Source organism: Stigmatopora argus, chromosome 24, assembly GCF_051989625.1.
Source record: "Stigmatopora argus isolate UIUO_Sarg chromosome 24, RoL_Sarg_1.0, whole genome shotgun sequence".
In the NCBI taxonomy this organism is placed as follows: Eukaryota; Metazoa; Chordata; class Actinopteri; order Syngnathiformes; family Syngnathidae; genus Stigmatopora; species Stigmatopora argus.
The window spans coordinates 3,379,150-3,393,658 of record NC_135410.1 but is presented as its reverse complement, the minus strand read 5'-3'; the positions used below and the strand labels follow the sequence as shown (position 1 = coordinate 3,393,658).

General features: G+C 41.3%; 1 protein-coding gene across 13 annotated transcripts in view; it reads left to right on the top strand.

Annotated features, from left to right (window-relative positions):
• Nucleotides 1-14,509, top strand: part of tut4 (terminal uridylyl transferase 4) — a 140,446-nt gene that overhangs the window by 49,626 nt on the left and 76,311 nt on the right. For 10 of the 13 annotated variants that reach the window (XR_013298446.1, XR_013298447.1, XM_077594616.1 and 7 more), the window contains 3 exons: nt 2,476-2,545; nt 10,880-11,006; nt 12,158-12,277. Coding sequence is in view for 11 of the 13 variants with exons in the window: in XM_077594616.1 (XP_077450742.1) it covers nt 2,476-2,545; nt 10,880-11,006; nt 12,158-12,277 (317 nt within the window). In the remaining 2 variants the exon portion in view is untranslated. Of the gene's footprint in view, nt 1-81; nt 962-2,475; nt 2,546-10,879; nt 11,007-12,157; nt 12,278-14,509 lie in introns of those variants that run through there. The other 3 variants (XM_077594619.1, XM_077594618.1, XM_077594620.1) reach the window with 3 other exon arrangements.

The window sequence follows — 14,509 nt, the reverse complement described above, 5'->3', positions numbered from 1 at the left end:
ATCCTCACTAGGGTCGCGGAGGTGCTGGAGCCTATGCCTGCTGACTTCGGGCCAGAGGCAGGGGACACCCTGAAGTGGTGGCCAGCCAATTGCAGGGCACGAGGAGACGGACAACCATTCACTCTCACACTCAAGCCTAGGGGCAATTTGGAGTGTCCAAACTTGCATATTTTTGGAATGTGGGAGAAAACTGGAGTACCCGGAGAAAACCCACACAGTCCCAGGAAGAACATGCAAAATCCACACAGCTGGACAAAGATGAAATCTTTCCAAAATCATGTTTTTTTTGTGTGACATACTTTCTTGTCTGATCATGGTTTTGGGACTTACATCCTTGTCTCAACCACTTTAAATTGTAGTTTAATGTATTCCGACTCATCATCTGATTAACACAATGAGCCTTGACTATTGTTTCCCATTAAGTCATGCTCTCTCTACTGGAATCTTTAGCTTCGACTAAGTCATCGTTTTCAACCATACAGTGGCAGACCGTTACATGAATTAGTTTTTTCAAACATTCATTATCCACACAGCTTGTCCTCACAAGGGTTGCAGGGGTGCTGGAGCCTATCCCAGCTAACTATTGGCACCAGGCGGAATTGGTGGACAGCCAATTGCAGGGCACAAGGAGGCAGACAACCACACTCATCGCTCACGCTCATACCTAGGGGCAATTTAGAGTGTCCAAACAGCCTACCATGCACGTCTTAATATGTGAGTATTTGTTTTTTTTTTAATACTCCGACACAATTTTTATCATTTAATTCGTGTGTAAAACCTGATACTTTAAAACCAATCTAAATCTAAATGCTGTGGGTTCATTAGACCCCTCTATTTCTTCACACCTCTCTCAATTGACAGGTTTCTGCTAGGAAGAGGGGGCATGAACCCCCAAATAGATGTGAAAGACTGATGAGTCACTACAGGAAGCATTTGGTTGAAGTGATAACTGCAAAAGGAGGTGCAGTATTCTATTAACTGCAGTTGTCTGACTTCTGCGCTCATGTAATTTGAGTTTTTTTGTTGTTGTTAAATAACGGATTAAAATATAGTGGTACTTTACTTACGAATGCTTCCACATGCAAAATATGTAGCCATTTGTCATCGATCCTGTTCGTAAATTTTATGGACAGAATATCTAGACCCAGCCGCGGTGTTGAGGGGGTCCAGTTTGTTGGCCTCAGTATTGCATCTCGACATTTGAAGAATGTGGCTCTTTCAGCTTCATCGAGCCGCAATCTGCAACTCTCTCTGTATTGGTTTGCATCAGTCTGTGTAGCAATCAGGATGAGAGTTAGCACCTACAAATAAAGATCATGGTCATCCATTAGAAAAGGGTTGAATGCCCTTTGTGGGTCAAGGATGAGGTCAACGCCTAAGTGGAGTATCTTGGAGTCTTGTTCAAAAATAAATTGGAGATTCACAGGCTGATCAGTGCAGAGTTTGCAGTTAAGCATACTCTGTTATCGTAAAGAAGCAGCTGAGCCACAGGGCAAAGCTCTCTATTTACTGGTTGATCTACATTTATATCCTCACCTGTGGCCTCAAGGTGGGGGTTGGAACCAAAAGAACAATTCCAATTGGCCGAAATAAGTTCCCTCCATAAGATAGGGTAAGAAATTCATTCAACCAGAAGTTTGGAGTCGAGGCACTGTTTCTCCAAATCGAGAGAAACTAGAGAAGGTGGTTCGAGAATCTGATTTAGGACAGCATTTCACCATTGAGCTATGGTCAGGTGTGCCATGGGAAATTACAAGAAGCCATACATTGTAATATTCAGAAAGGAAAATCTTTATATTTTGAGATTAAAATTGAAAATGACGAACATAAAATCGTAAATAGTACTATTGCAAGATTCAAATCGTAATATTGTCATTTTTATTTTTATGTGACATGAACCGGAAGTTGTTTGGCTTCGTTTAGCTGTCTGAGCACGGAACTGCTCTTTGCGTAATGTTATGAGATTGAAACAATGGATGGACAACAGTGGATTTCTTTTTTTTACTTAACCCGAACAGGATGTTGTTTGGTTTCAATAGCATGAACTTTTGGCAACGTCAAAGTCGGTTTGAGTGCAACATTGCTTTTTGCGTAATGTTAGATTTAAGTAATTTTGGGTGAAAAAGTCATAACATTTTGAGATTTTAAAACGTTACATCACTCGAATCGGAAGTTGTTCAAGTCTATAGACATCCCAACGTAAACTAAAAATTCAAAACATTTACATGTTATTTCTTCCCAATGGGGTGTTGTGTAGTACAGAGCTTTTCTTTTTAAAATAAACTTTTAATAATTTAACTGTATCGCGGTTGATAGATTTGTCCTGATTGCAGCATTAATAACTTCACATTTACATCCCATCAAAGTAGATTTTTTTTTTACTTTATGGGGTTTAGAAATTTAGAACATAATTCTGCTTAAATTAACTGACCTTGTGTGACTTAATTGACTTTATGTAATGTCTACTTTCTCAAGCTGAATTTTCAGATGTTGTGTCAGACTTTCATGCCAAAGTTCCTGCCATCATCTGTCGAGATGTCATTAGGTATGTGATACTTCTATTCCCTATAACTTGTTAGCTTTAGAGTAGATTTTGGTTCAGATACACATTTATGTTTGAAAAGTATTAGGCTTTTGTCGAGTCAATGATGATGACAAAGCCTATGTCCGATTATTATTATTATTATTCCAGGGTTGCATCACAATATTTAATGAAAAGCATGCAGGCTTTGGCTAGGGTGCATCAAACCCACCAGTGAAAACATGTTGCTATGGCTATGTAACAAAATGACCTACCGTATTTTCTCGAATATAACACGCAGATTTTTGCTATATAATTAATTCCAATAGATGGGGTGCGTGTTATAATCAATAACTAAAATAAATTACAAATTTTCGATCGAAAAAAGCATTGTCAAACTCACTTTGACGCACGGATTTTACGTCATCTCGTAAAGCCAATCGAAAATCGGAAAGCCGAGACCACCACTGCCCCCCTCTAGCCTCGTACTCGTCTCAGTTCACCCTCTCTCAGTTCAGTGTTATAATCAATAACTAAAATAAATTACAAATTTTCAATCGAAAAAAGCATTGTCAAACTCACTTTGACGCACGGATTTTACGTCATCTCGTAAAGCCAATCGGATGATGTGTTGTGGGAGGAAGAGGAAGTGGATGAAGGAAGCGTGGACGTTGATAGGATTCTCAACGAAGAGATGTATGAGGAGACGGATGAGAGGACAGACAAAGAGAGAAAGGAATATCTGCAGAGACTATTTAAAGATTCTGATGCGGACTCTTCATTTGAAGGATTCTAATGAATACATTTGTACTCTTGATGAACACTTGTAGTTTAAACACATGTGATAGTCTTTTCCATTGTGCATATCTTCAAATCATTTATTTATTCAATTTGTATGTTCCTTTTCTTGTTTGAGAATGACAATAGATATTTGAATTCAAACATGGTATTGTCAATTGAAATGTAGTCAATGTTCAAGGAAGTCTAAAAGGTATTGCAACATAACATGTCTACATGATATGTTTGTCCACTCTGTGTATCATCTATTGTCCTAAAATCCAAACGCATAACTCCACCAACTGCACGACACTCGACACGCTCGTACCTGAAGATTTCTCTATCCGGTTTTGAACAAAACAATCGTGAAACGAAGAAAAAAAGGTAAGATTTCTGATTTTCGTCAGCGGGAAATTTTAGGTGGGCACTATATTCGATTACTGCGTTTTTCCAGATGTTTTTGGCCCAAAATTACCTGCGTGTTATTTTCGAGTGCGCGTTTAATTCGAGTAAATACGGTATTCCTTGTGAACACACTGTATACATTATCTTGTAAATGACTAAATTCTATTGAGGGCCATGAAAATGTGAAATCATGGCTTTATTATCTAAAATAAATTTGAATTGGTGGTGATGAATTTATGGGATGAACTAGTGTATTTATGTGCGGTGTGCATGCACTATCCTTTCATCAAATATTTTTTGAATACAGATCTGTTTTTTTAAATGTGCACATCAGGTTCTCAGTCTGGACACTTGTAACGTGTAGTCCAATGTGTGCATCAGGCTCTCAGTCTGGTAACGTGTGGTCCAATTCTATGCTTCAATTCGGCACCCTTCAGGGCCCAACTCGCCAAAAATGAAACGGATGCCAAAAACATTTTCAAGTGGATGCCTTGCTCCCAACCTCCTCACCTTAAAAATAAAAAATAATAATTAAAAAAAAAGAGCAAGCAGCAGTTACTGTGATCCTTATTCACTTTGTGGTCTCACTACATCGCAGATTTTTTTTTTCAGATTTATGGAAAGAAAAGTTCATAAAAATGTTTAAATCTAGGCTGAAACTCGCAACTGAAAGACAGATGAAAAATGGCGGAAGTCAAATCAATCAAAATCAAAAGCCTTTTGTCATCATACACAGCTGTGTATAACGAAACTGGTGGTGCTACTCCACAAAGTGCGTTTTCCCAGTAAAAAAAACATAAATATGTAATATAAAAATATAAAAAGTCACAACCTGGCCAGGTAAATTCTAAGATATTGCACATTGTTATTGCACAGAAGGGATTGAGTGTCGTGCTAACGGGAGTTCAGAGTCCTGATGGCTGTGGGAAAAAAACTGTCCCTAAGTGTATTTGTCCGTGCTTTGTGAGACCTGTAGTGTCTGTCAGAGGGCAGCAGCTGGAACAGGTTGTGACCAGGGTGGTATGGGTCCCTAACAATGTTCCCGGCTCTGCTGAGGTAGCAAGGGCTGGCAATGTCATCCAGTGAGGGCAAAGAGCAGCCAATGATCTTCTGGGCGGTGTTGATCACTCAGCATGGCTTTTCTGTCTGCTGCCGTGCTTCTAGCGTACCACACTGTAATGCAGTATGCCAGGATGCTCTCCACAGTGGCTCTATTGAAGGTTACCAGAAGCTAAGTGTCCAAGTTGTTCCTCCTGAGTACCCTCAGGAAATGGAGTCATTTCTGGCCCTTCTTGACCACTGCCGTGGTGTTGGTAGACCAGGAGAGCTTGTCCGTGACGTGGACCCCCGGGAATTTGAAGGACTGGACCCTGTCTACGCATACTCCATTTATGAGGAGTGGGGCCAGATCTGTGATGCGCTTGGGAAAGTCCAGGATTATTTCTTTAGTTTTCTTGGTGTTTAGTGTGAGATTGTTCACCAAACACCACGAAGACAGTTTGTTGAGGTGGGGACCAAGTCTAACAGTTTTTGGACGGTTGGTTAGGAAGTTCTTAATCCAGCAGCAGATGGAAGAGGATAGTCCAAGGTGGGAGAGTTTGTCTGTTAGAATGTCCGGTATTATAGTGGTGAAGTGTTGGAATAATGATTAATACCCTTAAATCATTATTAGTAATATTTAATTAAAATAGGAAAACATCTTTCAACATAACTGCTTACAACTTGCAAGGAAAATTGCTCCCAACGTGGGTTCGTTCGCAAGAGTATTCTGACGGGCGGCATACTCTTCGGTCCATTTAGCGGCACATAACCAAAACATTCAAAGGTAATCTGATTTAAACAATTGCATAAGCAAAAACAACTGTCTCAACTGTTTTGAACAATTGTATAAGCTTAACCAAATAACATCATGAAGGTTATAAAAACAACTGTCACAAAAATCTGTTTTTAACGGAACACCTGCGTAAGAATTTGCACAATAAGCAAAACAACAGCATTAGAATTTGCTCCAGTAAGCATAATAATTTCTTTATAAGTTAAACAGAGCAACAGTATATTTGAAGAATAATGCGAGTATTCTCGGAAGTTTGATTCGATGTATCGCCATCTGTAGGATTCCGAGACAAAGCAGTTTAAGAGTCCTTGTAGATCATCCGTCTGGCCTGGAACTTGTTGTCCTGTTCAGTCCATAGTTATGAAAACAATTGACTGGCCCTGAACAGGAAGACTGGGGGAAAGTGCACTCAGTCCAAACAGTATGGCACTATTTAAATTATAGCTTCATTACCTATTAATTCCAAATGAACATATAGTAACATCCCAGAATGAACCCAACATGAAGGCTGATCTATAGTCAATGAAAAGCATTCTCACATAGTTCCCCTGGTGCTCCAGGTGGCTCATTGCTGTGTGTAGAGCTACGGCAATGGCGTCCTCAGTGGACCTGTTTGCTCTATAAGCAAACTGGTGAGGGTCAACTGAGGGAGGGAGTGTATCCCTCATGTGGCGGGCGACCAACTTTTCTAAGCACTTCATGATCACAGGTTTAAGTGCAACAGGCCTATAATCATTCAGGCTGTCAATGGTTGGCTTTTTAGGGACAGGGATAATGGTGGCAGATTTCAGGCAGGATGGGATGATGGATTGTTGCAGGGAACAATTGAAAATCTTTGTGAAAACCCCAGGCAGCTGGTCAGCACAGGCTTTGAGCACCTTCCCAGGTACTCCGTCAGGGCCAGCAGCCTTCCTGGTGTTCACAGTCCGCAGTACCTGTCTCACTTCATGTTCCTGAAGCTTCAGTATTGTCTTGTGCATTTTAGAAACATTTTTAAAAGTTGTCAAAGGCAATCGTCTTTTTATAGATTTTTTTCAACATTTTGGTCAACCAGCACTGCAGAAGCAGGTAAGAGACAGTAGTGACTTATAAAATGGATGTAAAATTACATTTCAAAGAAATCATAAATTGTTAATGCTTGTTGTTGATTAATGTAGTTGTTTGAATTCTTAATGCTGTGTTTATTAAATGTGTGTTCATGTGTTTGTGTGCTATTAATAGATGTGCGTTCATGTTCGTGTGCTATCTATGTTGCATCCCGGTAGCTTTCTCTTAAAAAAATAAATTAAAAAAATAAAATCATACATAGGCTTGTCTTCATCATTGACTAGACAAAAGCCTAATTGTCATCATACCCAGCTGCGTATGGCAAAATTGGTAGTGCTTCTCCACAAGTGCGCTTTCCCAGGCAAAGGCCCAACCAAGCGATAGTTTCAGACTCGCTGGCACTCTGCCACGATGGATACATCGCATCACCTCCCGAGCGCAACCAAATCCCAGGGACTGCGAAAAGGTTTGCCTCGCCGATGCCAACAAAGAATAAAATGGATCACTTACCTCACAGTCTTCTTACTTACCTTCAGTCAGCCAGCAGGAGGCAGATCACCGCCCAATGTCCTTCATGTTTCCTCACCCCGAAGTTATTACACAGAAGGGATTGTGTGTCGTGCTACTGCAAATTCAGAGTCCTGATGGCTGTGGGGAAAAAGCTGTCCTTAAGCCTCTTTGTCCGTACTTTGTGAGACCGGTAGCGTCTGCCAGAGGGCAGCAGCTGGAACAGGTTGTGACCAGGGTGGTACGGGTCACCAACAATGTTCCCGGCCGGCTCTGCTGAGGTAACGAGGGCTGGCAATATCTTCCAGTGAGGGCAGAGAGCAGCCGGCAATCTTCTGGGCAGTGTTAATCACTCTCTGCATGGCCTTTTTGTCTGCTGCCGTGCTTCCAGCGTACCACACTGTGATGCAGTATGCCAGGATGCTCTCCACAGTGGCTCTATAGAAGGTTACCAGAAGCTTAGTGTCCAAGTTGTTCCTCCTGAGTACCCTCAGGAAATAGAGTAATTTATGGGCCTTCTTCACCACTGTCAAGGTGTTTGTAGACCAGGAGAGCTTATCCGTCACGTGGACCCCCAGGAATTTAAAGGACTGGACCCTGTCTACACGAACTCCATTTATTAGGAGTGGGGCCAGATCTGTGCTCTGTTTGCGGAAGTCCAGGATTATTTCCTTAGTTTTTGTGTTGTTCAGTGTGAGGTTGTTCATCGAGCACCACGAAGACAGTTTGTTGACCTTGTCTCTATAGGCCGCCTCATCCCCTTTTGAGATGAGTCCGACCACAGTGGTGTCATCAGCAAATTTGATGATGGAGTTAGACTGGTGGGTTGGTGTACAGTCGTAAGTGTACAGGGAGTACAGAAGAGGACTCAGTATACAGCCTTGAGGGGAGCCAGTGCTCAGTGTAATGGAGGAAGAAAGGTGGGAACCAAGTCTAACTGTTTGTGGTCGGTTGGTTAGGAAGTTCTTTATCCAACAGCAGATGGAGGAGGATAGTCCAAGGTGGGAGAGTTTGTCAGCCGGAATGTCCGGTTTCATGGTGTTGAAGGCTGAGCTATAGTCAATGAAAAGCATCCTCACGTAATTCCCATGGTGTTCCAGGTGGCTCAGTGCTGTATGTAGAGCAATGGTGATAGCATCCTCAGTGGACCTGTTAGCTCTATAAGCAAACTGGTGAGGGTCAACTTGGGGAGAGATTGTATTCCTGATATGGCGGGCTATCAACTTTTCAAAGCACTTCATGATCACAGATGTGAGTGCAACAGGCCTATAATCATTCATGCTGTCAATGGTTGGCTTTTTGGGGACAGGAATAATGGTGGCAGATTGTTGTTCGCATGTGTTTCAACACGGGTAGGTTTTGTATAAGTACTTGTTATTCATTTTGTGAATTAATAACTAATTTTCTGACCTTTTTTCTCATTTTTGTGTTTCTCGCATCTTAAAAAATTGGGACATTTTGACCAATTTTAAAGGGTTTAGTTGGTAGTTGTGTGAGGACCATGGAATGAATTAGATAATTTACATATAAAGTACTGCTCTACTTACGAAATGTTCAAGTTACGTAAAAAGTTCTGCAACCAATTAATTTTGTAAATAGAAGGTATGACATCATTCTTCTAGGATTAATTGGGTTGCACTTAGAGCCGAAGAAGCAGCGTAGCTCCGACTTCCGCCATTTTTCATCTCCTGTCTTCTGCTAGCTTCAGTATGGATTGACATTTTTATGAACTTTTTTCATGAACTTAATCTACTGAAGGATCACAGTATAAAGTAGTCATGGCTAAGTCAACTAAAGTCGTGCTAAACAGCTATTCATTTGGTGAAAAATCTTCAATTTGTAATATACTGTGATCCTTCACCACTTCACGGCTTCAACATTTGTGGCTTCAGTACATCGTGTTTCTTTTCATATCCAGTATAAAAAAGTTCATAAAACTGTCAAAATCCCCGCTGAAACTCGCAAGCCGACGACAGGGGATAAATATGGCAGAGGTCAGGACTCGCTTGTTCTTTGGCGCTGAATTGGGTGGGACTCAATGCTGAAGAAGCCATATTTCACTGTAGAAGAATAATGCACCAAATTATATAAAAGGCCGAGAAAGAGGATGTCTTGCCATTTCCTGGTTTCTTCGGATTTCATTTTGAATTGTGCACATTGCATGTGAATAATCACTACGCCGAGCCTATTCAAGCTTTGTTTGGATTTCAAATCACCCTTAAATATGCCTCCCATGCGTCCTGGACCATCAAAGGCATCCTATGAGCCCAAGAAAAAACAAGACATGATGACAGTGACAGAAAAAGTGACATTGCTATCCTAAAGGCATAGCGTGGTATAAATGAATCTACCGTGCGTTATACAAAAAAGGAAGCGAACATTCCGAAGACGGCCACAATATCTTTTTTTCCAAGGAGACTAAACCAGTAGTAACCATGATGAATTAAAAAAATGAACCAGCATTATGAGGGGTTTCCGCCATAGATGATTGAAGCTGGCATGACAAAGGGATGTCAACACAGGAGTGCGGAAGAAGAGGCAGTGGACCACGACGAGGATGAGGAATGTGGTCTTCCATCTGCAGGAGATATTCAATATGGCACATATTTTTTCCAACAATGGGTGCAGGTGATTGATAACAACATGGTTGGAGCCATTAAATTTGGCAATCGTCATAACGGTATCATGTCCTTGTACAAAAAGCGTATTTAGACAAGAAAAGAAACGGTGGTAATGTTCCTTATGCGCCGAAAACCTCTCACCGAAAGAAAGTCCTCCTGTTGCCTCTATAGCGCCTCCTAAAGTTAGTGTCTTTTAAATCAAGTGGAGAGGACTTTTTCACTGAGTACAATACTGAAAGTATTTACATTTTTTTTGTTTATAGAATATATTTCGATATTAATATACAGTCGTACCTCTACTCACGAAATTAATTGGTTCCAGAACTTTTTTCGTAACTTGACAATTTCGTAAGTAGAAGAGTACTTTATTTACTATCCAAAGACGATTGCCTTTGACGACTTTTAATAATATTTCTATAATGCAACAGACAAACATCGTCAAAGTAGGCGATCGCACGACTCGTGAAAACTTTCTGGATGTTTTTTTCTACGAAGAAAGTTGTTGAAATTTCTCCAGCATGTTTTGCTGTTGCAGTGATCGCTGCTTCCTCCTCGTCTGCCTTCTCGTTGTACTTCTAATAAGAAAACCAGACACTCGCACAAGTTTATTGGTTCGGATTTGACGAAATATCCCATGTTGAACCAGTCTCCAAAACGACCGACATTTTTACATTGCACAACATCCAAGTGTGACTTCAGCGTGACACATGTTGGAATTTCTGACTGTAAAATGCACGTAGAAGGACCAAACACAAACATAGACTTATTTTCATTATGCAGTACTTTTTCAAGTTTGTAAAAACACTATTTCAATTAATATAAAAATATGATAATAACAGTTTGATTAAAGTTGACCTATGTTATTTTTTTACATTTTATGTCGATTTTGCGTGAATCACAATCACTGGAAAAACTCCAGAAATGGAACAAGGGAACTCCTGAAATGCAATTGACGGAGGTTGTTGACTACTGCTGCCCATAGCCATAGTTAGTTACAACATCCTCATGATCAGTATTTGGACAAAACAATGATTAATAAATACTTGTCAGGACTATTATCATGCATTTTGTGCAATGAAAAAATATCACTAAAATAATAAAATATAATTCGATTATAATAAACTTGAAAACTTAATGATTAAATCTGAGATGCTTTTTTCTCCACAGTGGCCTGAAGTGCAAAGTGAGTGCAGGCAATGATGTTGCTTGTCTCACAACAAATCACATGGCAGCTCTGACTAAAATGGAACCCAGATTGGTTCCCCTGGTGCTGGCTTTCCGATATTGGGCGAGAGTGAGTACACAAGAGAAAAATAAAGGGAAGGGCAGAGGGTAGGGGAGAGGGGGAAAGGGGACGGGAAGGAAATGGGAGAGGAGAGGGGAAGGGAAGGAGAGAAGAGAGGAAGGGGAGAGGGGAAGGGAAGGGAGGGGGAGAAGAGGGAAGGGGTAGAGGAGAGGGGAGGGTAGAGCCAAGGCGTGGTGAGGAAAGTCGTGATTAGTGCCTTTTTGAGCGCCATAGATGGGGATATCTGCAGGAAGAGCCTTGTGTAATTCTTAGTCGCATGATCCACCTGGCTTGGCACGCTCGTCATTAGCCTGTCTCGGGCGGCTGTTAAAGAGTGGCAGCGCAAAAGTGCTATCTTCTGACACCGAACCAATCTACTTCTACAGAAACATGAAAATGTTCTCATTTTCTTTGATGAGAGGGTAGAGGAGGATAGAGGAGCTGAGACGGTAGAGTGGAGGATGAGATTGTAGAGGAGAACAGAGGAGTGGAGAGAGGAGAGGAGAGGGCAGAGGAAAGGAAAGGTTAGTGGGGAGGAGAGGTTAGAGGAGCGGAGAGAGGAGAGGAGAGGGTAGAGAAGAGGAGAGAGTAGAAGAGAGGGTAGAGGAGAAGAGATGGTAGAGGAGAGTAGAGGGTAGAGGAGAGTGTTGAGGAAAGGATAGGGTTGACTGGAGAGGGTAGAGGAAAGGAATGGAAAGGTTAGAGGAGAGGAGGGGTTGGAGGAGAGGAGGCGTTAGAGCAGAGGAGAGTGTAGAGGAAAGGAATGGAAAGGTTAGAGGAGAGGAGGGGTGAGAGGAGAGGTTAGAAGGGAGAAGAGGGTAGAGTAGAGGAGAGGAGGGGTGAGAGGAGAGGTTAGAAGGGAGAAGAGGGTAGAGCAGAGGAGAGGGTAGAGCAGAGGAGAGGGTAGAGCAAAGGAGAGGATTGAGCAGAGAAGGTAAAGCAGACATTTAAAATGCCTCCCATTCTAAAAATGTCTGCCAATGGTAATTTCATCTACTTCTGGGAAATACTGTCTTTTATTCTATGTTATGGCATATTATGAATATAGAAGTCTTTTTTTCAATTTGTTAGACAATATTCTTTATCCTCCACTTGATTAAGATGTGTTTTCCTTTTCACGTTGCTTTACAAGTAAACTGTACCTTGTCATTTTTCTGCAGCTTTGTCACATTGACTGTCAGGCTGAAGGTGGCATCCCCTCATATTCCTTTGCGCTCATGGTCATCTTCTTCTTGCAGCAGAGAAGTGAGCCAATCCTCCCTGTATATCTGGGCCATTGGGTATGTAAAAACATTGAATGGTCAAGCAAACATGACTAACACTAAACCACCTCTGCCAAGTTTCTGAGACATGGACATGATACAATGCCTTGCGAAAGTATTCGGCCCCCTTCAACTTTTTAACCTTTAACCACATTAAGAATTAAAATTATTTTTTTCGTCAATAATAAACAAGTGGGACATAATCAGGAGGTGCCCAAACTTTTTTTAACAAATAAAAACCTGATAACCTGGGTGTGGAGCATTATTCGTCCCTCTTGCATTAATATTTGTAGCGCCACCGTTTGTTGCAATTACAGCTGCAACTTGCTTGGGGTATGTCTCTATCAAGTTTGCTTACCGAGAGACTGAAGTTGTTGCCCATTCTTCCTTACTAAACAGTTCAAGCTCAGTGAGATTGAATGGAGCATTTATTAACATCCGTCTTCAGCTCTAGCCACAGATTATCGACTTGATTCAGGTCTGGACTTTGGACTTTGCCATTTGCCATTCTAAAACCATTCCATTGTAGATTTGGCTTTATGGTTTTGATCATTGCCCCATTGGAAGATACATCTCCATCCCAGACTCAGGTTTTCTTCCAGAATGGAATGTGGCTCCATTCATCTTCCCATCAATTTTGGATTTTATATTAAATTGGATTTTATATTAAGTAAAAAAAGAGTTAATTAAAAACGCTGAAATCGCAACTAAAAGACGGGAGATGGCAGAAGCCAGGGCTGTGCTTCTTCGGCTCTGAATTGGGTAGCACTTAGCACCAAAGAAGAATTTTACCGCAGAAGAAGAATGATACCACAAACATTGGCAGAGGAGTACGAGCTCTTGCCTCCTGTTTTTTTGTGAGTGATTTTCCCATAGCGCAAATTACCACTTGGACAAAGCCAACGCTGAGCCTTTTCCAGCTTTGTTATGATTTTGAATCATCATTTAAAATGCCTCCCATGTGTCACATGGAAGAGTCATTCCCAGAGCCACCGCCGCCTCCCCATTGCGGAGCGAGGACTTAGGCTAAAAAGCGGGGCCACAGCGATCCGAGAGTGGCCGGTTGGCGATTCCGCGGCGCATGCCACCTTGGATCAAACCCTCAATCGCAGAACTGTGAGGCCAACGCACCAAACATTCAGCCATTGGGCCGTGCTCATTCAATCACACACATTTAACTCATAACTCTCTGTGTTCAATGCTAGTTTGGAATCTTTAGACACCAACAAACCAGAAAACGTGTCCCATTAGTTTTACCTGTTATGAAGTGGTTTGCTGCGGGGAAAGTCACTCGGGCCACAAACTTCAATAGTGATTGTCCTCACTGGCTGGTGTTGTCCAAATGTCTTGTTTTTAGCACGACAGGACCAAGAGTGCATTAGAGTAAAAGTCAGGCTTATTTACGTCTAACTTGTCTAAACTAACTATAGAAAAACACTCACGAGAAGCATAGTCTTTTTGGAGAGTCCTAGCAACCATTCACTGTCGTAAAAAATCCTGGGCTCCCAAACTCGCAATTCCCATTTATTTAAGTCAAATGGAAAAGGAAAGATCACTTGCAGAGATAACTTCCTAAGGCTAAAATGGCTGGCCAAAGCTTCAGAGTACACTACATGTGGCCAAAGGTGTGTTTGGTGTTTTGAGATTGTTTTTTTCAATGCAGAAAGTGTTCCTTCGCACAAAAAAGGATCAGGAAACATGGGTTTATTTCGTCTAATTTAGACTAAATGTGCATGTAAACCTGTATTGAAAAAAACACATTTTCAGGCAAATAAGCTTTCTGAACAGTTTTCTTTTTTACCAAAATCTGCACAGGATGTAAACATAAAAGGCAGTGAATTTGACAATTTTGTGAGATAAAAACTAAACACACCAATAGGTTATTTTAAAACTGCATTATAAAAATGTAAAGTGGGTAACTTATGCCCTTCAAAATGCAATAATTTAAAACAGTAATCTAACCTAATTCTTTAAGGTTTCCTGTTTTAAGGAAGGGGGGAATCTGAGCTATAGTCCCATCAGCACCAAAGGTCTCCGAATTGAAGCCTACAATTGAGGCACTCGCTGGAAGTGTGTGATAAGAATGTCACTTAATGAGCAGCTGTCACCACTTGTTTTTCAGGCAAGACAACCGTAAGAAGTGTAGAGAGCCTGATACACTCACCCAGATATCTCCCACGAAAAATGACCTAATCATAAAAGTATTGCACATTCTGGGATGTCGGTATTGTGGATGCGGACATCCCGATG